Source organism: Thermobia domestica, chromosome 1 (assembly GCF_964235325.1).
Source record: "Thermobia domestica chromosome 1, izTheDome1.hap1.1, whole genome shotgun sequence".
In the NCBI taxonomy this organism is placed as follows: Eukaryota; Metazoa; Arthropoda; class Insecta; order Zygentoma; family Lepismatidae; genus Thermobia; species Thermobia domestica.
In genome coordinates this window covers 323,275,015-323,297,859 of record NC_137454.1, presented here as the reverse complement: position 1 = coordinate 323,297,859, position 22,845 = coordinate 323,275,015, and the positions used below count along the sequence as shown (strand labels likewise).

The 22,845-nt window shown below is 36.8% G+C and overlaps 1 protein-coding gene across 6 annotated transcripts in view; it reads right to left on the bottom strand.

Annotated features, from left to right (window-relative positions):
• Positions 1 to 22,845, bottom strand: part of LOC145662909 (popeye domain-containing protein 3-like) — a 406,613-nt gene that overhangs the window by 358,507 nt on the left and 25,261 nt on the right. For all 6 annotated transcript variants that reach the window (XR_014127119.1, XR_014127121.1, XR_014127120.1 and 3 more), the window contains exon 2: positions 16,953 to 17,752. Coding sequence is in view for 3 of the 6 variants with exons in the window: in XM_081728928.1 (XP_081585054.1) it covers positions 16,953 to 17,447 (495 nt within the window). In the remaining 3 variants the exon portion in view is untranslated. The remainder of the gene's footprint in view (positions 1 to 16,952; positions 17,753 to 22,845) is intronic.

Here is a 22,845-nt window from a genome sequence, read left to right as displayed (position 1 = left end):
AAGACATGTATGTGGCAAATTTCATGTCAAAAGAGCAGTAAATAAGAACAATAAAACGAAATTAAAACTGTCTTTTCCATTTAGCAACATTTTGTTTTATTTATTCTAATTTCCGTATTTATAATTCTTTTCCTATGAAATTTACTACAAACAGGGGTGTAGCCAGCAGGTTTGTGTAGGGAGGCCCGTCGTTTTTGAGGGGGGGCAGCTACAATGTACAAAGCCAAAAAAATGTGTTGCTGCTAGTGTTTTTGAGGCCTGAAAGAAAGGAAAATTTTGGTTTCCTTCTGGAAAACTAAAAACACTATTTTAGCTCCTGCTGATTATTATTATTATTATTATTATTTTATTATCCATAAATTATATTCAAGATAGTTTTTATTATGCTTAATCAAGAACTACTACCCGGGACCAAACGCTATACTTTTGTGCATAACTATAAAGGTAACCAAGAAAGTTCTGTCCTTTTTCGTGGAGGTCTGTGTTCAATTGGACCTCACACCGTAAGTTAAATGCGAGTGGAGATAAGGCGAACGTCAGTTGTTGGTGTGGGTATATCCAACATACTACCTGGTTGTGGCAATTCAGACACACCGTGAACTTGGGTAAAGACAGAGGGAACATGGGGCATCCACAGAGCGTAGTAAGAGCATGTATGCTGAACGAGTTCAAATGGAGGTCAAACGCCACTGTAGCGGGACAAAGATATGCCAAGCCTTTGGTGAGGGTGTCGTGACGACGCGGACATTGCAGCGATGGTTTAACAAGTTTAAGGACGATGACAAAACACCCGAAAACATCACGTGCCAGAAGACCAACACATGTACAAAGAGGAACTGGGACTGCAATTCAGTGTGTGGAGAAACCATTCGGCAGCACACACATCAACTTGTGAAGCACTACAAGTTGGGTCGATGGGTCTCTCATATTTTGACTCCGGGCCAGAAGGCAACGCGGCAGTCGCCTGTGTTTATTTACTGTTTCGGAGCCATTTCTGGACAGGGCGTTGACATGTGATAAAAAGTGTCCTATACGAAGCTCCACGACGCCGTCATCATTGGTTAGCATCCCATGAACCGATTTCAAAACAGCCGAAACAGCACTGTGCCAGAAGAAGGTCCTTCTCTGTGTTTGGTGCATCGTGCATCGGGAACTGCTACCAGCTGGTCAGAGTATCAATGCAACTGTGTACTGTCAGCGGTTGAGCTGTGCTCAACAAAAACTCAAAACTCTGGAGCCAGCACTTCTGAATTGCAAATGGGTCCTCGTTTACGGGACAACGCTAAATCCCACGTGGCTAAGATGACTCAGGACACCATTTTCGACCTTGGATGGGAAACAATATTGCAACCACTATATTCCCCGGGTATTGTTCCGTCGGATTATCACCTGTTCCATTCTTTGGACAATTACCTTAGAGGACGCCAGTTCAAATCCCTACTAAAAGTCCAAAATGCACCTGATACTTTCTTCATTTCACGGCCCACCAAGTTCTACCGCATTGGATTCCATGGCCTTCCAGAACGTTTTCAGAAGGTCGTCGATGCTGATGGGGACTATTTTCGATCTTCCAGGTTAGGTGACATATCGATGTTCCAGGATAGGTGACATATCGAAGGTGGTGGATGAAAAGCAACAAAACTTTTCTTGGTTACCTTTATATTTAAATTTAAGACCTTGTAGACAGAACCTATCTACACAAGATTGATTTTCTTTGAAATTTCACTTAATTTCTTTACGGTTTCCTGACAAAAAATATTTATTATTCGTGATTAAAAAAAATAATTATTTTATTACACTGAGTAGAAATAAAAGAGAGCGAAATTCAAATTGAATAAAAGCATTGTTTCTCGCTAAATTTTCCATCCTCTATGCCTTTTAAAACACTTGTTAAAGCATACAAAAATATACTGTACTTACAAATCAGTTTAGTGCCTTTGTTTTATGGCTGTATTTATAGTACCTTGTTAAAACGTTTGTCTTCAAACTGTCAAATATAAATCGCAGTTAATTGTGTAATCTGCTGTCACAAAAAAGTATCCTATTTTTCGATCGGTGTAAGGAAGAGATACTATTCTATTTTTCGATCGGTATGGAAAAACAATATTTCTCCATACTATTTTACCGTAAATTATTAATTGTCAATAAACTTTGTTACTTTTAAATGGATGAAGCGAGATAATTTTACTATGTTGTTTTAAAAGCTGGTCATTTGGGGGGGGGGGCTGGCCCTGATGCCCCTTCCCCTTGGCTACACCCCTGACTACAAATATACATTTCCCGATTATACACATAGTATCAGTATTAAAAGTACCCTGCAAAATCATTATCAAATTATATTCTTACAAGAAGGCAGTTATAGATATGCGACAATCATTTTGGACATTAGTGTACATTAGCGAAGTGTCCTTTCGAAATTCGTGTAAAATGTACTCAAATACAAAATTCTTCTAGGCCCAATGTGTATTGTACTAATTTTTGCAGCACATACCGGTAATTTGCATATTTATGGATCTTCATAAATCCAAAATTCAATCATACACAACTATAACGCTCGGACACTTTTCGTTTCTTTTAGTTTCTTTAGATGTACACAAGTTAGGAATAGAGTTTGTTTATGGTAATCCATTCACCTGAAGTGAAAGAAATACAACAAACCATTTCCGCTTTTAGCACTCATCACTATAGAGCCAAAACGGTAATAGATAGCGAGAAGCGGATTCTTGCAATCGATTATGTGCCCCAAGAATTCATTTTATCTCCATCCTTAAATCTTAACTGAAACCGGAAGTCACAGAAGCATACCACTGCTTCCTATTTCAATATTGATCTACACACAGAGAGAGAGAAAAAAAGATAACGAGAAGAAGTTTCCATGGTATCTATTTAGCGTTTTAAGAACAGCTACCAAATCATTTCTTAACCCTCTCGTCGAACCGGAAATCAACTACTTCCGGTTTTATAGAGAAAAGCTGGATAAGTAATAAGTAACGAGGCTTTTCCTGCAACCAATTAAGTGTTAACAAGAGTTTATTCAATTTTCTCTCTAAACTCCTACTACTAAAACAGGAAGCGATAGGAATCTACTAGAACTTCAAAACAGTAAAACAATATAGAGATACCATATTATCTCTTCAAACTGGAAATCAATCACTTCCGGTTTTAACGTTGGTCACTAGAATAAAACCGTAGTAGATAGCGATAAGCTGTTTTCTGCAACCACCTAAGAGTAACAAGTACATGTTGCATCTTCTCTTTGATCTCTCTCTCTCTCTCTCTCTCTCTCTCTCTCTCTCTCTCTACTAAAACCGGAAGTGAAAGAACTTAGCATTTCCGGTTTCAATATTAACTATTGAGAAAATATAATTCAATACATACCAAACTCCTTCGCGAGGTATATAGAGGATACTTTTTAATTATCAAACCCCAAATGCAATCCTAAACCGTAATTTGTCACGAAATTCGTCTCTGCCTCGTTCCGTAGGCCTACTTTATAAGACAACGCACAGTACGAAATTAAACAATTCTGTAACTATTGATCTGATCTATTTTCATATATAAATTATATGACTGCCTTATCATGCAAGTTACATTAATGTAAATGTCTAACGGTTTTAGTGAAGATTTCGTCAATCACTTCATTTTCGTTAGCCGCCATAAAAGCGTGACATCAGAAAGATGGTTACGTGATTGATTATAGGAGGAGACTCCCTACTTTAAAATATTGACTCTTGACTTTTAAGCATTTATTACTCGATAAATGGGTCTCCAGAGAACGCCTTTTTACTCTCTCTCCTCTGTCCTCCGCTTAAGGCTTCCTGGACTGCAAAGGTCATCATCACACCAACATCCTTCCCTTGGTATGAGCACATCTTATCTAAGTGATAGAAATGCAACGCTTATTACAAAGACAATACAATACTTAAACGCAATTTCACAACGTACGTAAGTACTATGGTAGAGTAAATTGGTCGAACTTTTCGGTGATATTATTGCATATTATGAAGAAATATGTAATTCTGAACCTTAATTATGGCGCCAATATTCCTCCCCCACTCTTTCTATCTTCTTTCTGACAAGTGAGGTTTTCCAAGTGTCACACTCCGATTTGCTTGACACTCCTGGAGTGGAAAAAAAAAAAAGGATTCAAAAGTAGGACATAGTGTTTTTTTTTTTTAAATCGGCAAATGTATGGGAATGAAGGGGGTAAACACCCCCTAAACTGCGAACATAGGGCAATATGATACCTTTTCGCAAGGTAATAACTAGCAACGCACAACGCGAATTTGCTTAACGCTTGCTTATGGATACTTGTAATAATTACCAAAAACTATTGCTGTAATATTATAAAAGCAAATGAAAGCAACGATCTATATATTAATATGCTAGGTTTATATGTTTGTCCCCAAAGAAAAGTTTATACGTTTGGCTCCAATGCTTTCTACAATGAGATCTCGAAAACCATAAGTGCTAGAAACGTGCCGTTTTCACTGGTCGATTCCAAATTTTGTGTAGATTGTCCACTTCTAATTGCATATTTAGAAAACATAACCATTATTTCTTTATTGCATTTTTAGGGGTACATTGGAAGTGCTAAAATTTTAAAAAAGTAAAGCATCATATCCTACGAGTTATAAATTTCAACACCACACATTTGTATATGAGGTTGGTATATCTTTCAGGCGTTAGTTTCATGGCCAAGTGATAATGAAAAACGAAGGATAACCATTTCTCCAGTATAGGATGAATCTTTATTGTTTGGAGTGTTTTGTCCAATGAATACCATATATCACTGACATTATAATTATGTATGTAATGTATTTGCTTATTAGATACTGCATGCAAGAAGAAAGAAAACACTGACCACACATGAATTAGAAATTCGAATAGGAAGTAGGCTCAAATCATGCAAACGGTGCGATATATTGAAAAAAATCTCCCCTTTATGGTACACCTTACCGATTTTTATCAAGACGACGTCTTTCAATTGTGTCTGTAAAGGGGTATGTACAAGATGATGTGAGAAATGACAAGAAAATTCATGCGCATGTGTGAATGATGCGCTGTGTAGAGAGCGCAGGTTCAGCAGTCTATACAGGGTGTTTCAAAACAACACAAACAACGTTTGGGAGGTGATTCCTGACACCAAGATAAGACTAAAAGTATAGACCAACCTGGGTACATAAATGCTTCCTTTCGGAGTTACAGGTTGCCAAAAACATGAAAAAAAAAAAAAACTTTAAAGGTCCATAGCTCCAAAACTATGGGACCTATCGTAGTCGGGCCAAGATTTCACTTAGGAACTAATATGTGTGCTATCCAAAAATACATGTTTCAGAATCCTAAGGTACTCAGGTAATAATTTTTATAGAGGGACTTTGGCTACGGCCATATAATTTAAGTACTCACTAACTATATCTATAAAAATATTTCGGAAGTACCGCAGGATTCTGAAACTTGGGTATTTGGATAGGGCACATACTAGTTCCTAAGTGAAGTCTTGACCCAACTACGGTAGGTCCCATAGTTTTTGAGCTATGGACCTTTAAAAATCATTTTTTCACGTTTACAGCAGCCTTAACTCCGAAAGGAAGCATTTGTGCACCCAAGTTGTTCTATACTTTTTGTCTTATCTTGGTGTCAGGAATCACCTCCCAAGTGTTGTCGGTGTTCTTTTGAAACACCCTGTATATTTAAATGCTAGGTTTATATGTTTGTCTCCAATCATTTCAACAATGTGATCTCGAAAGCCACAAGTGCTAGAAACGTCGTTTTCGCTGGTTGATTCCTAATTTTGTGTAGATTGTCCAGTTTTAATTGAATATTTTAAAAAATCGTGACAGTTATTACTTTATTACGTTTTTAGGGGCTCACGGGAAGTGTTGAAATTAAAAAAAAAAGGATCATACCCTATGAGTTATATATTCCAACACAACATAGGTGTATATAGGGGTTGTATATATCTCAGGCGTTTTTCTTTCATGGCCAATGTTGTGTTACTCCTTATATTAATAGGTTACAGGTTCGGAAACAAGACGGTGTGCCCTCATAAGAATGTGTTCCGATGTATTTTCTTACAACTAATGTTACCTGTAGATTCCGGAGAATATTGATTTACAGATGCATCATTTTTTTCTTTAAACTTCCTGGCAATAAATCCCTTTCACAAAATATAGAAAGCAGAAGAATAAATAATTGTAGTTTTATATCTTTAGATAATTATTTTGTGATTTAAAAATTGCACAAAATTATCTTTTAAAAATTATTTAATAGTCTTGTTTTACGACAATACACTATATATCTTCACTTACTTTCTTCTTCTTTAAACTTAATTACAAAAAATGTTCAAAGATTATTTATATCAGAAAAATAAGTTTACAATATGAACATGAGGTATTTAACAAATAGTAAACTTAAACCCAACAGTGCAGATATACATAACGTCGGCATATTGACATTAACATTGAAATAAAATGAACAAAGCAGTAGAAAACCTAAACCCAACAGCGCAGATAGACATAACGTCAGCATATTGAATAAACATAAACCAAGCATTCAACTGTCAACATTGAAAATAAAATGAACAACGCTGAAACGGTCCGTTACACCAAATGATGATAAAAAACGAAGGATAACTATTTCTCCACGCTAAGATGAATTTTCATTGTTTTTAGTGTTTTGCCCAATGAACACTATATATCAGTGACATAATTAATTGTAAATTTATATGTAATGTATTTAATTCTTACATACAACATGCAAAAAGAAAGAAAACACTGATCATACATGAATTGTAAGCTCCAACCAGAAATAGGCTCAATCTTGCAAACGATGCGTGATATTGAAGAAATAATCGAAAAAAATCTCGTTTATGGTACCCCTTGTCGATTTTTATCAAGATGTCTTTCATTTGTGTCTGTAAAGGGACATGTACAGATGTTATGAGGAATGACAGATTCATGTTCATATATGAATGATGTGCTCGCAGGTTTAGCTAGTTACTTTTAAACTTTCCCCACAAAGTTTTAGTAATTTTTATTACTTTAAAAAGTTACAACAATTATAATGAGATGAAAAATTTACAATGTAACTCTTTTATTAAACTTTGTGAGGAAATTTTGAAAATGATCGTTGCTTTTATCTGCTTCTATAATATTACACCAATAATTATTGGTAGTTCTTACAAGTTATTGCAATTACATATAATTTTAAGCCGTACTAATATATATATATATATATATATATATATATATATATATATATATATATATATATATATAGAGAGAGAGAGAGAGAGAGAGAGAGAGAGAGAAGGAGAGAGAGGAGAACCTAAACTGAATGAACTGGTGTTACCACAGGCTGACAAGTGCGAATTATCCTTTGCGTACGTCATCTGCACAATTTCTGTATTTAGCGCAAGTGCAGCGAACAGATTGACGGAACACAAACACTGTTCTCGGTCGATATCTGTCTATAAATGGCACACATGCACACAAGGTTGATTTGATCTACAGACTTCAATTACGCTAGCTCATTATATTTCAATTTATATGACGAACACCTTTTCAATGAAGATTTTTTTTTTTTGGTTCGTTTTGTCTTTTGAAAGGTTTAATGATGTATCCATACATACATATAGTTTGAAAATGTCGAACAGCAAATAAGAAAAAACAGTTTTTGCAACACTTTTTTTTTTTTTTTTTTTTTGTTTTCATGTTCGTCATTCAATACTAAATGCTTGAAGTTCGACCGCAACTTCAATTATCCTCGAACTTCGTGACTCAATAGAAGGACTAGAATTTGGATTTTCGTGTATCTCGTTCATTTTTCTCTGGGTGTGTAGAAATGCTGCTCTTATATGGATTTGATATCTCTGATCTGAGATTTAATATTATATATCGTCCGTTTTCGTTTATACGCGTGTTCCTTTTTAATCTTTAGCGAATTTACGAGCGTTTTAAGAAGCATTGTTATGGGAAGAAAATAAATCTTAGAAAGACAAAAGCTATGGTGATTGGAACTAAGAGATCGGTGTCAAATAGAGAAGTAGGAGAGGAGAAAATAGAACAGGTGACTATTTTTCGATACCTGGGTAGTATTATTAGAGATGATATGAAATGTGAACGTTAGGCAAGGATGGGAGCGGTGAATAAAGCCTTTAGGAGGAAGAAAATACTATTTTGTGGGACCTTGAATAAAGAGTGGAGTGGAGTGGATTTTAGTTTAGCGTCCCTTTCAGCAGTGAGGCTATGAGACGTGGACCTACTGATTAGCGTGGAATCCGAACCACATGAGCTCCCACCGGGAATCGAACCCGGGTCTCCCACGCCAAAGGCGCGTACGCTAACCGCTTAGCCACAAGGTAGCTCGACCTTGAATAAAGAGTTGAGAAGAGACTCATAAAATGCTTCATGTAGATTATTGTACTGTATAGATCAGAAACATGGGCATTACGCAAAACAACTGGAAGCTTCCGAAATGTAGGTGTGCAGAAGAACGGAGACAATTAGCTGGGTTGAGCGGAAAACGAATGAGAGTGTTGGAAGTGGTGCAGGAGAAAATAATTTTAGATATTATTAAGAAGAGAAATTGGTTGGGACATTGGCTAAGAAATAAACGTATCATGAGGGATGTGCTAGAGAGTATGGTGGCAGGAAAGAGGAGGAGGGGGCGAAGGAGACTAAAATTAAAGGACAATATCAAAACAAAAATCTAATTGAAGACGAAGAGATTAGCTGAAGACCGTGGAGCATGGAAGCTTCTCAGTTGCGGCAAGCGATTTGCCAATAATGGCAGAATGATGATGATAGCAATATGTGGTAGTTTTCAATATTTTCGCAGAAGGAACATATCTTGCCAAACTTTTTTTTATTTTTTAATGTATGCACAAAGAAAACCATTCTTTAAACATTCAGGTAAAATTTATTTGAAGTAAATCAAATTATAGAAGTGTTTCTTTCCATATTTTCGATTACTTTAAAACAGAACGAACGTGAAAACAAAATCAATGAATGAATTACCAAATTGAAGCCATGATTTTTTAAATAAAGCATTAATTAAAAATTATTCGAAAATTTAAAACAGTAATGCAAAGTATACTCAGTACATTCACATCATCTCCCTCAACGTTTAACCCTAATCAGATTGAGTAGAACATTGTATACAAGTGCAAATAACCAGCTGCTGCACAATTAGCGGAAAAACTCAAAAGAAGTCATTGGGTACATGTTTACTCATCGTGATTTTTCAAGTTTTACATCTATATCGGCAATGAACTAAATTCAATTTTAACTCTTCTCCCTCCCCCTCCCGTTACAGATTTTATGTTCGAACAAAATAAATAAATAATAAAACACATTGTTTTGCGAAGAATTCGCAGTGTTCGGTTGTGATCATCCCCAATGTATGTCCCCCAATACCAATCCAGAAAATGTAGAAGGTTTTCATCCCGGTTGAAATTGTTACTTCTGGTTACTATATCCCTGTTACTCAAACAACAAAGCTCAAAGTTCTGTTTTTGACATAAATATCGCTTAACACATTATATGACATTTATTTTAACTGAGACTCCTGTACTCCTCGAAAGAAAATATTTTGTTCTTTCGCTTGCAAATTTTTGTTCGTAATAGGCGTGGACACGTGACAATGTGAGAAAGGTGTAGGCGGATAAACTGCAAGCATGGAAAAACATCTCATGTCTAAACTCTAGCGAATGGACACAATGAACTCAACAGAAAGCGGAAAAGCAAAAAACAGGAAAACCAACTGCCTTATTGTTAATATAGTTCGAACACAGGTGGAAGGGTAGAAGAGGGGAATTGGGCGGAAAACTTAAATGTTATATTTTGCATTTCAGTATATTTTTAAGGAATTTAATTACATCAAAAGTTTGGATGGGTAGATGTTGATAAAAGAAAAAAGATTACATGAATTTTGAGAGGGTGTAATCATGACAAAAAACCAAAACCTGATTTGGTTGAGAAATGACATATTTGAAACCGAGTTTCAGATCTCTGTGTGTTTGGTTTTAGTCACAATAAATCACGCATCTGTTGATATTTTGAACCAATTTCTTTACTGCTGCTTAGAAACATCATAAGGATGGTGCCGTGAAGAGCAGCAATCTTGAATTCTCACTGTGAGGCAGTTAAAATTTGTACCTACCAATTACCCCCACGGGGTTATTGGGCATATGATGCGGGGGTAAATGGGTGGATTGCCTTAAGTGAACATTTTTTTGCTTAGAGTTCATTTAAATTTTGTTCTATCTTTGTCTTTTGTGGTTTACACTTTTGTTTTATAGTGCATTGTGCTTATGAAGTTCAACTTGGGCTCCCAGCGGCCGTTGTGTATGCCAATAGTGCTGATACTGTAAATAGGATATGTTTATCAATCCAGGGTTCCAACACAAGTTTATAGTTATTTAACGTTAGTCTTATTATCTTCTCCTATGTTTGTTTGAATATTAGGGCCTGTTCTCTTGATTTTTTTTTTTTTTTGTTTTCGGCGTTTTGACCGTTTATTTTTATTTTATTTTATTTATTTATTTATTTTTGTATCTAATACATTTTGGATTAGGTTCAACTTATATTATACTGTGCTAGAAACAGTAACTGGAAGGCTTGAAACGGCATTCAAATACTTTTGAGATAAGTTACTCCTTATTTTGCATAAACAAAGGTATTTTTTTTTCTGGGCCACATAACACTTAGTTTTTAAGTGGAATACCAGGTGTATGACAGCGGTGACAACGTAATGACAACGTCCAGTAATGACAACGGTGTTAGACTCGTGAACTTTGCAACATCCAAAAACCTAATCGTGAAGAGTACAAAATTCCCACATCGCGACGTTCATAAATACACTTGGACATCACCAGACGGAAAAACACATAATCAAATTGATCACGTTTTAGTAGATAGAAGGAGACAATCTAGCATAATTGACGTCCGGTCGTTTAGAGGGGCTGATTGTGACACTGATCACTACCTGGTAGTAGCGATAATACGGGAGAGACTATCGTTGAATAAAGGTAATATTCAATGTCCGAAAACGGAGAGATTTAATTTAAAGAAATTAGAAGAGAGCCAGGTAAGAGAGGAATACCAGATTGAAGTTTCGAATAGATTCACGGTTTTTGAAGACTCGGAGTGCACTAGTGTTGAGGATACTTGGAGTGAAATTAGAGATAGCATTAAAAGTTCAGCAATAGAAAAATTGGGACACGCGGAAATACGTAGGAACAAACCATGGTTCGACCAAGAATGCATTAAACTAGCAGAGAAGAGAAAACAGGCAAAATTACGGTGGCTACAAAATCCGAATGAAACAACTACCCAAAATTTCGCAGATATCAGGCGGGAAACTTCCAAAACTTTTAGAACAAAGAAACGGGATTTTTTGAAAGCTAAAATTAAGGAACTTGAAGATAATAGTAAAAATAAAAATATTCGGGACATGTATAAGGGGATCAGCGAATTTAAGAAAGGCTATCAACCTCGTGCTTATATATTAAAGAAATCTGACGGAACAGTTCTCACCGATACGGATAGCCTCTTAAATAGATGGAAAGATTTCTTTGACGATTTGCTGAACACGCAGCCAAAAACTAATGTGCGTGGAGAAAAGGAGATACACACCGCAGAACCGTATATTCCAGAACCCAATCGAATAGAAGTGGAAGCCGCTATAAAGAAATTAAAGAAACACAAATCTCCGGGTGTAGATGAAATTCCGGCTGAGTTAATTTTAGCTGGAGGCGAAAAATTGTGGAACAAGATACACAAACTCATTCTCCTTATCTGGAACAAGGAAGAATTGCCACAAGAGTGGAAAGAATCAATCATTGTTCCAATTCACAAGAAAGGCGACAAAACTGACTGTAATAATTATCGAGGCATTTCTCTTCTGTCAACATCCTATAAAATCCTTTCAAATATTCTGTTAGCAAGACTGACCCCATACGCAGATGAAATTATTGGAGATTATCAGTGCGGATTTAGACGAAATCGATCAACTATCGACCAAATATTTACCATTCGCCAAATACTCGAAAAGAAGTGGGAATACAATACCCCGGTACATCAACTATTTATTGATTTTAGAAAGGCTTACGACTCGGTTAGGAGAGAAACATTATACAACGTTCTTATAGAACTTGGAATACCGAGAAAGCTAATTAGATTAATTAAGATATGTTTAAGTGAATCCCAAAGTAAAGTCCGGGTAGGAAAATTTTTGTCCACGAGCTTCCACGTCGAAAATGGCCTGAAACAAGGAGATGCGTTGTCGCCATTATTATTTAACTTTGTGCTGGAATACGCCATAAGGAAAATCAAAGATAGCAACCAGGGCCTAGAGTTGAACGGCATTCACCAGGTTATGGCATATGCTGATGATGTAAATTTAATAGGGGATGATAGGAGAACAGTAGAAATAAATGCAGAGATCTTATTAAACGCTTGCAGGGACATGGGTTTAGAAGTAAATGCAGAGAAAACTAAATACATGGAAGTGCGTCGGGACCGTAATACGGCAAATTGTGGAGGCGTTAAAATATTAAATAATGCTTTTGATAAAGTGGATACTTTCAAATATTTAGGATCAATATTAACAGACGAAAATCATATTCACGAAGAAATTAAATGTCGACTAAAAGCAGGGAATTCGTGTTATTGTTCGGTTCAAAATCTCTTGTCGTCGCGAATTCTGTCGAGGAATTTGAAGCTTAAAATATATAAAACGATAATCATGCCTGTTGTTCTGTATGGTTGTGAAACATGGTCGCTTACTCTGAGGGAAGAACATAGACTAAAAGTATTTGAGAACAGGATCCTGAGAAGAATATTCGGACCCAAGAGGAACGAGAATGGGGAATGGCGGAAGCTTCATAACGAGGAACTACATAATTTATACGGTTTACCCAACATTGTTAGGGTCGTCAAGTCTAGGAGGCTTAGGTGGGCAGGTCATGTAGCTAGAATGGAAGAAAGTAGAAACGCTTTCAAAGTCTTGACTGGTAGACCCATAGGAAAACGACCATTAGGAAGACCTAGGCGCAGATGGGAGGACAATATTAAGATGGATTTCGCAGAGATAGGAATACAAAGTAGAAACTGGATGGAATTAGCTAAGGATAGAAGTCAGTGGAGAGCTTTTGTGAACGCGGCACTGAACCTCCGGGTTCCATAGGCCATGGAGTTAGTTAGTTTTATACCAGGTGTATAGCTACACCAAATGAAAACCTGATTTATCTTCATTTACACACAATCACCCCCACGGGTTTATGTGCACCTATAATGACTTCAATCATTTTGCACCCAATTACCCCCGGGGTAATTGGTTGGAAGTTGGACCAACAACAATTAAAATGTTGCAGCATCAAAGTAAATATGCCGAAAGCTTACTGCCACAGAAGTGCAGAAGAAAAGCAAAGGGGGCTGGCCATCAACATGTTAGCGTAAAAAAAGACAGTAACTTCATTTACCTATGTTGTGGATCCAGGTAAATGATAACGCTGCATTTTCATTTAACATTGGGCGCATAAAGAGTGTACAGAACAAACGGATCGTCCGATTAAAAAAATCCCTTCATTTTAGATTGAAATCCCATATTTGGAGACGGTTATCCCTCTTACATTTTGTTGTAACTCTGATAATAATAGAGGGGACTTTTGAGACACGCTGTATAAGAAAAAATAACCTTATACATTATGCTACCTCGTGATGAATCAGTGAAATAGTTTTTAATTTCTCTCTTTATTATTAATTATTATTATTATTAATTTATTTTAATCACTTCCTTATCTCTAATGAAGAGCATGATCTGATGTATAAAGAACTTATAAGTAAGAACAGCGAACACAACTGCTTTTTTCATTTTTCCTCTTCTCTTGTGATAAAAAACATTCTAGTCTATTTTTCTGAAATGTCACAACAGTTTGACAACAATTTTTCAAGGAAAAATAAATTATTGAAAGTTAGCAACACTGAAAATGAGACTAATGACAGTTGATTCTTCCATACGAAAATAGTCCACAATGTATGCAGTATTAGTTCTGGAAGATACCGAACCACTGTCTTCAGGCCCAGAACAATTGTTAACGGACTATACAGACCTGAAGAAGATTAGAATCTGCTAATACGTGTACAATCAGGGACGTACCGCCATAGAACGTGGCCCGAGATTACGTGGCCATTAGTAGAAGTATTACAGAACTGTCGGGACGTATATCTGCATAAATTGGGTTGGAGAACTAGAAGAAAAGCCGATCTAACATCAAGACCCTGTGGTTTCACGTTTCTAGACAAACTATTAGCTAAAGAACTCCGGTCGACGTCCAATCAGGATTTTGGAAATAAACAGGTCACGACAGCAAGCAAGCCCAACTCAAGCTAGAGTCCTTAAATGCTATTTCATTCTCTTACCACAACCTGTTTCTCTTTACTCAATGAAATCTGGGTTTAAACCTTCATTTTATGCTTCCTGTAACAGCTGTTAACCACTAACTCTATGGCCTATGGTACTCGGAGGTTCAATGCCGCGTTCACAAAAGCTCTCCACTGACTTCTATCCTTAGCCAATTGGATCCAGTTTCTACTTTGTATTCCTATTTCTGCGAGATCCATCTTAATATTGTCCTCCTATCTGCACCTGGGTCTTCCTAATGGTTGTTTTCCGATTGGTCTTCCAGTCTAGACTTTGAAAGCGTTTCTACTTTCTTCCATTCTAGCTACAGGATCTGCCCACCTAAGCCTCCTAGACTTGACGACCCTAACAATGTTGGGTAAACCGTATAAATTATGTAGTTTCTCGTTATGAAGTTTCCACCATTCCCCATTCCCGTTCCTCTTGGGTCCGAATATTCGTCTAAGGATCTTGTTCTCAAATACCTTCAGTCTATGTTCTTCCTTCAGAGTAAGCGACCATGTTTCGCAACCATACAGAACAGGCAAGATTATCGTTTTGTATATTTTAAGCTTCAAATTTCTCGACAGGATTCGCGACAACAAGAGATTTTGAACCGAATAGTATCACGAATTACCTGCTTTCAGTCGACATTTAATTTCTTCGTGAATATGATTTTCGTCTGTTAATATTGATCCTAGATATTTGAAAGTATCCACTTTATCAAAAGTATTATTTAATATTTTAACGCATCCACAATTTGCCGTATTACGGTCCCGACGCACTTCCATGTATTTAGTTTTCTCCGCATTTACTTCTAAACCCATGTACCTGCAAGCGTTTAATAAGATCTCTGTATTTCTTTCTATTGTTCTTCTATCATCCCCTACATTAAATTTACATCATCAGCATATGCCATAACCTGGTGGATACCGTTCAACTCTAGACCCTGGTTGCTATCTTTGATTTTCCTTATAGCGTATTCCAGAACAAAGTTAAATAGTAATGGCGACAACGCATCTTCTTGTTTCAGGCCATTTTCGACGTGAAAGCTCGTGGACAAAAATTTTCCTACCCGGACTTGACTTTGGGATTCATTTAAACATATCTTAATTAATCTAATTAGCTTTCTCGGCATTCCAAGTTCTGTAAGAACGATGTGTAATGTTTCTCTCCTAACCGAGTCGTGCGCCTTTCTAAAATCAATAAATAGTTGATGTACCGGGGTATTGTATTCCCACTGTTTTTCTAGTATTTGGCGAATGGTAAATATCTGGTCGATAGTTGATCGAACAGCTGTTAACCACAGCTTACGAAACTTAGAATCGATACTGTCTTGAACCCAGTAGTATTTTTCTGAGCCTTTCCCAAACTTCAATTGACAGCGTCTTTGGTAACAGCTGGAGAAATTGTTTTTTCTAACAAATTAAACTATTTTCTCTTTAGATCTTACCATACTTGGATAATATAGGTTAGTACTTATAGACAGTCCAGCAGACAGAAGTTAACGTTCGCTTTTGGTTTAAGGCTTAATTTATTGTGCGACTTATGCCCACATAGACACTTGTGGGTAATTCCCTCACTACACAGATAAATCATACGAACTCTACACAATGCACTCTTTTATAAAATATTGCTGAAAAGTTTAGTAAAACCATGGTTCAATTGTGAATAACGAGTGACTGAAATCTTCCCATGCTAGGAAATTCGGATGGATTTAGTATCTTCCCCAAATCCATCAACGGCTCCGGAGCCTGCACTGTGACTTACAGTGAGCTGTTGCAAACGACCTCGTTTATACGTATACATACCATCGCTGACGCGCCTGCTCCCCACGGGGGGGGGGGGGGGGACACATTCGCTATGGCTCGAGCATCCCTGCAGCGCTCCTGTCTGACTGCTAGATAGCATTCGTTTTTAGTGGCCACTAGCACAAGTTGTTCGTGTTTTATGCATTGTAGTTTTTTTTATGTCATACGTTCACACTGTATTTATATTCATCACCAGCGGCGCAAATCTATCTTCAACATTGGGGGTGGGGGGTAAGACCGTTCCCACAATTTTTTTTTAAGCGATGTTCAAAATATTTATGAGGAAAAACAATGCTGTGGATGATCAGGGAAGCAGAGTCTTCGTGAAAATTGGGAGGCGGGCAGATTTGAGGCTTATTCTGGGAGAACATCGATTTCATCTCACTTTCCTTTGTGGCAATCGGACACAAATCGCATTTCCCCTTTTTAAAAAAAAAAAAAATCAAATAGGATGATTATTGAGGGACACTCCATACAGTTCCAAGATTGGACGGGACATGTCCCCCTCATCCCCCCGGGATTTGCGCCAGTGTTCATTACAATTACAAATAAAGAACCACAACCTCTACTGAGTGGGCCAGAGTCACTATCAAGTGATTTGGGAGAGAAACTACATAATACTTGCAAATTTATTTATTCTGTTAATTTAATTTAGGATAAAATTGCTGCAACCTGTGAATAATAATAGTGATGATAATAATAATAATAAATGTTGAAAAGAAAGCATTAACTTACCTCCTCTACTTCTCTGGAAAACTTCACTGGTCTAAGATAATACAGAAGAACGCACACGTGAATAAAGTTGATCCCCACAAAGTTTGCATTCCATAGAAAAGCGTCAAATGAACAGTGAACTGACCACCCCCACAAAGCAAAGAAAGCACAACCAACTAACAGCGTACAACGCAAGTACAAAATACCATACATCCCATTGGGCGCTAAGTATGACAGGAAGAAGAACGTATTCGCTAATTGAAAGTAAACATGGTTCACTGGACCCCACTCGGTACAATAATGCACACCAAACATTGAGCTCACAAACGAAATATTATGAATTCTATCTGACCATTCGCTTGGCGAGTCATCGTCATTTCCTGCAACGTTCATAGAGGTTGAAGTTAATGGTGAATAAGTGTAATTTTCAACATTAGCATTATTCCACAGATTATCACTTTCTCCACTGCCTTCTATGAGTGAAGCAGACAAGGCACTAACTAACGGAAATGGCATTTCGGCAGTTCTGTCCCAATTGGTAAACTCTTCCTTCTAATATCTTCCTGCGAGACACCAAGAGAACACAGTCACTACGGTAAAAAGTATTCCATTCTAATTGGCATCGTCCTTCTAGTAATCACGAATTATCAGCCATGCCACAAAGTCGAGAACCCATCAAAAGGCCTTTATTTTTATTTTATTTTATTTTTATTTTTATTTATTTATTTATTTTTTATAGAATAAGGCGTCTTTCACAGGTACTGACTTCTGCTCTTGTTACACTATCCTAAATGACATGGATCACCCGAACACAATGACACCTGTAAATAACAAAAAGAATATCAGTAAATATTTATTTACATGATACACTTTAGTAATTATCAAAAGAATAAATAACATACTACATCGATAAATATTTCATTGTTGCCTCACAATTCAGCTTAGAGTCGTACTATACGTAAGCCTTAAAAGTCATCAACAGTTCGAATTCATTTGAAACAGAAACGGATCAACTTAAAATCAAATTATTTTTATTCACAGCAATAATATTGTACGAAGAACCAACTAATTAATTATTGTATTAAATTGAAAAGTATTCCTTATTCAACATGTCAGTCACATGATACCATAATTAAACTTCTTCCGACCATATGTCAGTCCTTGTTCGACATAGTGATTTTACTGTTTCTCTCCTGTCCGAGTCCGACATGGCTTTATTTTATTTTATTTTATTTTATTATTTTTAAGGAAGGAGGGGAGGTTGTTGATCCCTTCCACCGTCTGAGCTTGTCTCACGAGTATGCAGCACGGATTCTTAGCCAGTAAATAATGCAGGTTGTACTTTTTCTACTTCTTGGCGTAATATAAACAGGTGATGGTGCGTTATATTTGCGCCGTTGTATCTTTAGAAAAATGAAGACAAAGCGCGTATAAGTGCCCACTATACTCTAACGCGGATGATTTCATTTAAAAGCATGTGAGATTTCACGCTCCCCTTGATACACTACGTGTTTGAACAGATAGAATCAATCAATTTTATTACGATCATTGGGACTGATAGGCTGGTATGAACATATTTCCAATTGGGAAACCTATAGGATAACTTCTGAACAGAACCAGAAGATGAAAGGATTGTACGGATGAATTTTGTGGAGATACCTCGTAAGTAACAATCCTAATTGGATTAACATGGCAGGATTCAGTCAAAAAACACGCTTTAGTTACTGCGGTGATGACTTAAGATCATTGCTAAGTCAAAGAATGAATGAGACTTATTACAGGTGGTATGTGCATCACTGTTAGGATTATGCGTGCTACTGTTATGTCTATTGCAGGGCTCATAGTGGTCTAGTCTCTTGTAAATAGTTGAAAAGTGACCAAAAGCATACGAAACAGTGACCAAAAGCACATGAAAAAGTGACCAAAATCTCATCGCTCTTTGTCAATTTCTCCATCACCTCTTTCTTTATTGTTTTATTTCATCTTTTCTCCTTTATTTCTTCTTTTTGAGCTTCCTCCCTTTTTAGGTTTAGGCTTCCTCCTCCTCCTTTTAGTATGCTTTGTAGTTACGGTAAGCAGACTTATAGCAGATGTAAGAAGCTTCTGAGTAAGTGGAACCAGTTGTAGTGTATTTCCGAATTTCTTCATCCCAAACATTATATTTAACTTAGCATTGAGAGTTCTCAAAGTCATGAAATATTCAAATTCATCACCTACTCTTAAGAACATCATACAAGAAGCATAACACAAGACGAACATGATGAACCACACAACGTTGAACGGAACGTTAACTGTTACGAGAGAAAACTAATTATTATGATAGAAGAAAGAATAGACATAGAAGGGTTCTCAAACCCACCTTGAGAGCTTAAGCATCCACCAACCATCCACTGTGCTTTAGAAAGAATAAAAACTGAAGTAAGAATAAAGCTGACTGTTTCACATGTGGCAGCAAATACTGAAGCTTACAGAAAAGTAATGAGTAACAAGTTTCTGCCTTTTTCCATTTATTTTTATAATATTTTTCTCACAAAACTTCCAATGCAAAACATAAATCACACGAAAACGTCACTTTACCTCCCAAAAAAAAAAAAAGTAACTTTTAGTGACCAACTTGAAAAAATGTAACTTATAGTTAAAAAAGTGACTCGCCATGAGCCCTGCTATTGTGTTGTATCTATTGTTTCGAACACCAACAGATACAACAGTGTACTTATAAATGAACGACTTGGTAGGAAGTGGAATTAAATCTTTCAATTTAACGTTTCACAATTATGCCATTGAGGCTAACGATGGTTAAGGCAAGTAAATGATTGAAGGATTGGTGGAATGAGAATGTAAGAGGAACGGACACGATGTTGTCCACCGGTCGGAGATTGAACCAGGGACCCTGCGCACCAGTGGTAAGCGCTCTATCACTAATCCACCGCGCCCCCAGCGGCTCGGGGTAGAAAGATAATGGTAAGCGCCATTTAGGGCGAAATTGAATTATTAGATGGAATGGGTTGGGATTAAACCACAGAACATTATGTACGTAGTTTACGCTTGGAAAAATTCCTGCAAATGGCAGGGAAAGTTTGTTTGGCGTGTGTCATTGCATTGCATTGCAGGGGAATGTTGGACTTTCTTTTTTAATATACTCGAAAGTTAAATAAATGTCGCTTAACATTATCTTCCCCAGAGCCGCTAAAATAAACAAATAAAAAAAATACTTTCCAGTAGAATAAAAGCTATCAAATGCATCAGAGCTATATTTTTTATACTTTTTAACGTTATAAAAATTGATTTTTCTCGAATGTTCTGTTAAACCTACGAATGGGAATTTGCCCTCAGGCATGTCATTTGTTCAGCTCGATGCCTTCTACTGGCTAATGCCTCACCTGTGGGCAATAACTAACTATGACCTATGGAGGCCGGAGGTTCAACGCCGCATTCATAAAAGCTGTCCACTGACTTCTGTCCTTCGATAACTGGATCCAGTTTCTACTTTGTATTCCTATTTCTGCGAGATCCATCTTAATATTGTCCTTCCATCTGCGCCTAGGTCTTCCTAATGGGAGTTTTCTTATTGTATTTCCAGTCAAAGCTTTGGAATCATTTCTACTTTTTTTCCATTCTGGCTACATGATCTGCCCACCTGAGCCTTGATTCTGCTCCACTAATCGTATCCTTGATAACTAACCCCTTCTTATGAAGCTTCTGCCATTCCCCATTCCCGTTCCTCTTGAATCTGAATATTCGTCTCAGGATCTTGTTCTTTCCTTATAGTAATCGACCATGTTGCACAATCATACAGAACAACAGGCATGATTATCGTTTCATATATTTTAAGCTTCAAATTCCTTGACAACATACGCTAGGACAAGAGATTTTGAACTGACATCTTTGGGCAATATTAAGAGTTAACTAAAAAAATAAAGTATAAGAGTTAATCATAATTTTGGATAATTAATATTTTCTGACCAGAGTATGCAGTTCTTTATTAAAAATAAATTATTTCGTAACAGTTTCCATAACGTAACGTTAACATGGAGGAAGTTATAATTTTGGACTATCTCATTAATCATTATCATCTTGTAATTATCATAACGAAAAGATTGACCCGTATATACTTCGGGATCTGTTTAGTCTTACGAGTAGTAAGCGGTATGTTACGTATAACATCAATTCTTACGTAGCTTAACCATTTCTCTCCCCCCCCCCGGATTTTCTCTAAACACAAGCAGCAGGATATACATCACCCGTATCATTTTGTTTAATTCGATTAGATCTATCGATTGATATGTCTAATCTTCAGCTATTTTCGGAGAGCACGATAAGTCAGCGGTAGAGCCCTTACCTCTGGTGCGTGGAGTCTATAGTTTGATCGCCGACCAAACAAGTTTATGGTGGACAACATCGTGACCATGGGTTTTCTCGGGATACTCCCGTTTCCTCCCATTTTCTCATTCCACCAATTAATTCTTCCATCATCATTCACTTCCCTTAATCAACACCTCCCTTCGTCTAACGTGCGACACTAAACTGAAATATTTCATTTCATTTTCGACTATCCTCCCTCGGCAAATGCTAATAACAATATTGTAAAATTCTGGCAGTACATCTTATAACTGGAACCACTGGCGGCTCTGGCATATAATTTTTTTTTGGGGGGGGGCATCAAAGAAAGCGATTTAAATGGTACTACCTAGCCCACCCTGTTTTTTTATTTTTGATTCCATTTCTTACCTTTCTGTTTACCTTCACGGACCCCTTACGTATATCAATAACACTGTTATAATCGTTTCACAGCCTGAATATTATACTCCAAATAAATATAATTATTATTATTATTATTTACATGTTATTCTGTCATTAGCAAATAACTTAAATTACAATAAAATATTGAATATTTTGTACTTTAAAATATAGGGGCGTTCTTCCCTCCCCCCTCCGCCAGAGACGCTCGTGACAGGAACGAGCTTAAATATTGGAATTGATACATGAATTCACAACGGAGAAGGTTATAACATATTCTAAATACAAAGTTACGCAATAAATGAAACTACACTTTTGGGATTTACTGACCACAGCAAATACTTGCAATGAGATCCAACAGTTGTTTAATCTGCTGCTTCATTTGATATGAATCCCTTAAAACTCGCATCAACTTCTCACATTTACTAATATCGAATTTTCATTATGAACCATTATAATACAGACCAACACGAACAAAATGGCAAATCAGTGGTGAGGTGAGGTCTAATGTGTTTGACCACTTTTTTCTTTTTTTCTTTTTTTTTTTTAATGAGAGCAGGTAATGAATTTTTTATTAGAAGCTGAGTAGGCTGTTATTCCCGCCGAAAGAGCGCCAAGGAACCAATTGGCTCTTTTGGAACGGAAAAGAAAACTAAAATCGAAGCGAAAGGTCAGCAAATAATTTAGTGGAACTGAAGATAAAAGCTAAATGACATTTTGGTCATTACACTGGCAACTATTTCTTCCCACTCTTAAAATAAAACTCAATATATATATACTTCTTACTGATTGTCCATCATTTGCCACTTTCAGCAACTTGATTGTCGCTAGCAACGCTGTGTACTAATATATAAAAAGTTTGCGAGATCCCAACCAATCCTTCTCACTGCTTTAACCCTTTCCGGATCCTGGCTTTTTGGGCCATTTTTTAGACTTTCAGTCAAGCAGCTACTGTATCGTCACTATTTATCCTAGGATCATGGTTCATACCTCATTCTCTTCAGAATAGAGCTGGCTTTCAAATGGTACAACTTGCGTGCTCATACCATATACCAGAAGCGGGAAAAAAATGTCAAAGTGAAAATTTCGGAGGGAAAAATTTTTTTCTCGAACTTTGGCCCCCCCTGGACCACCCCTATGTGATAGTAGCCATCTAAAAAAAATCTGATAAATAGCA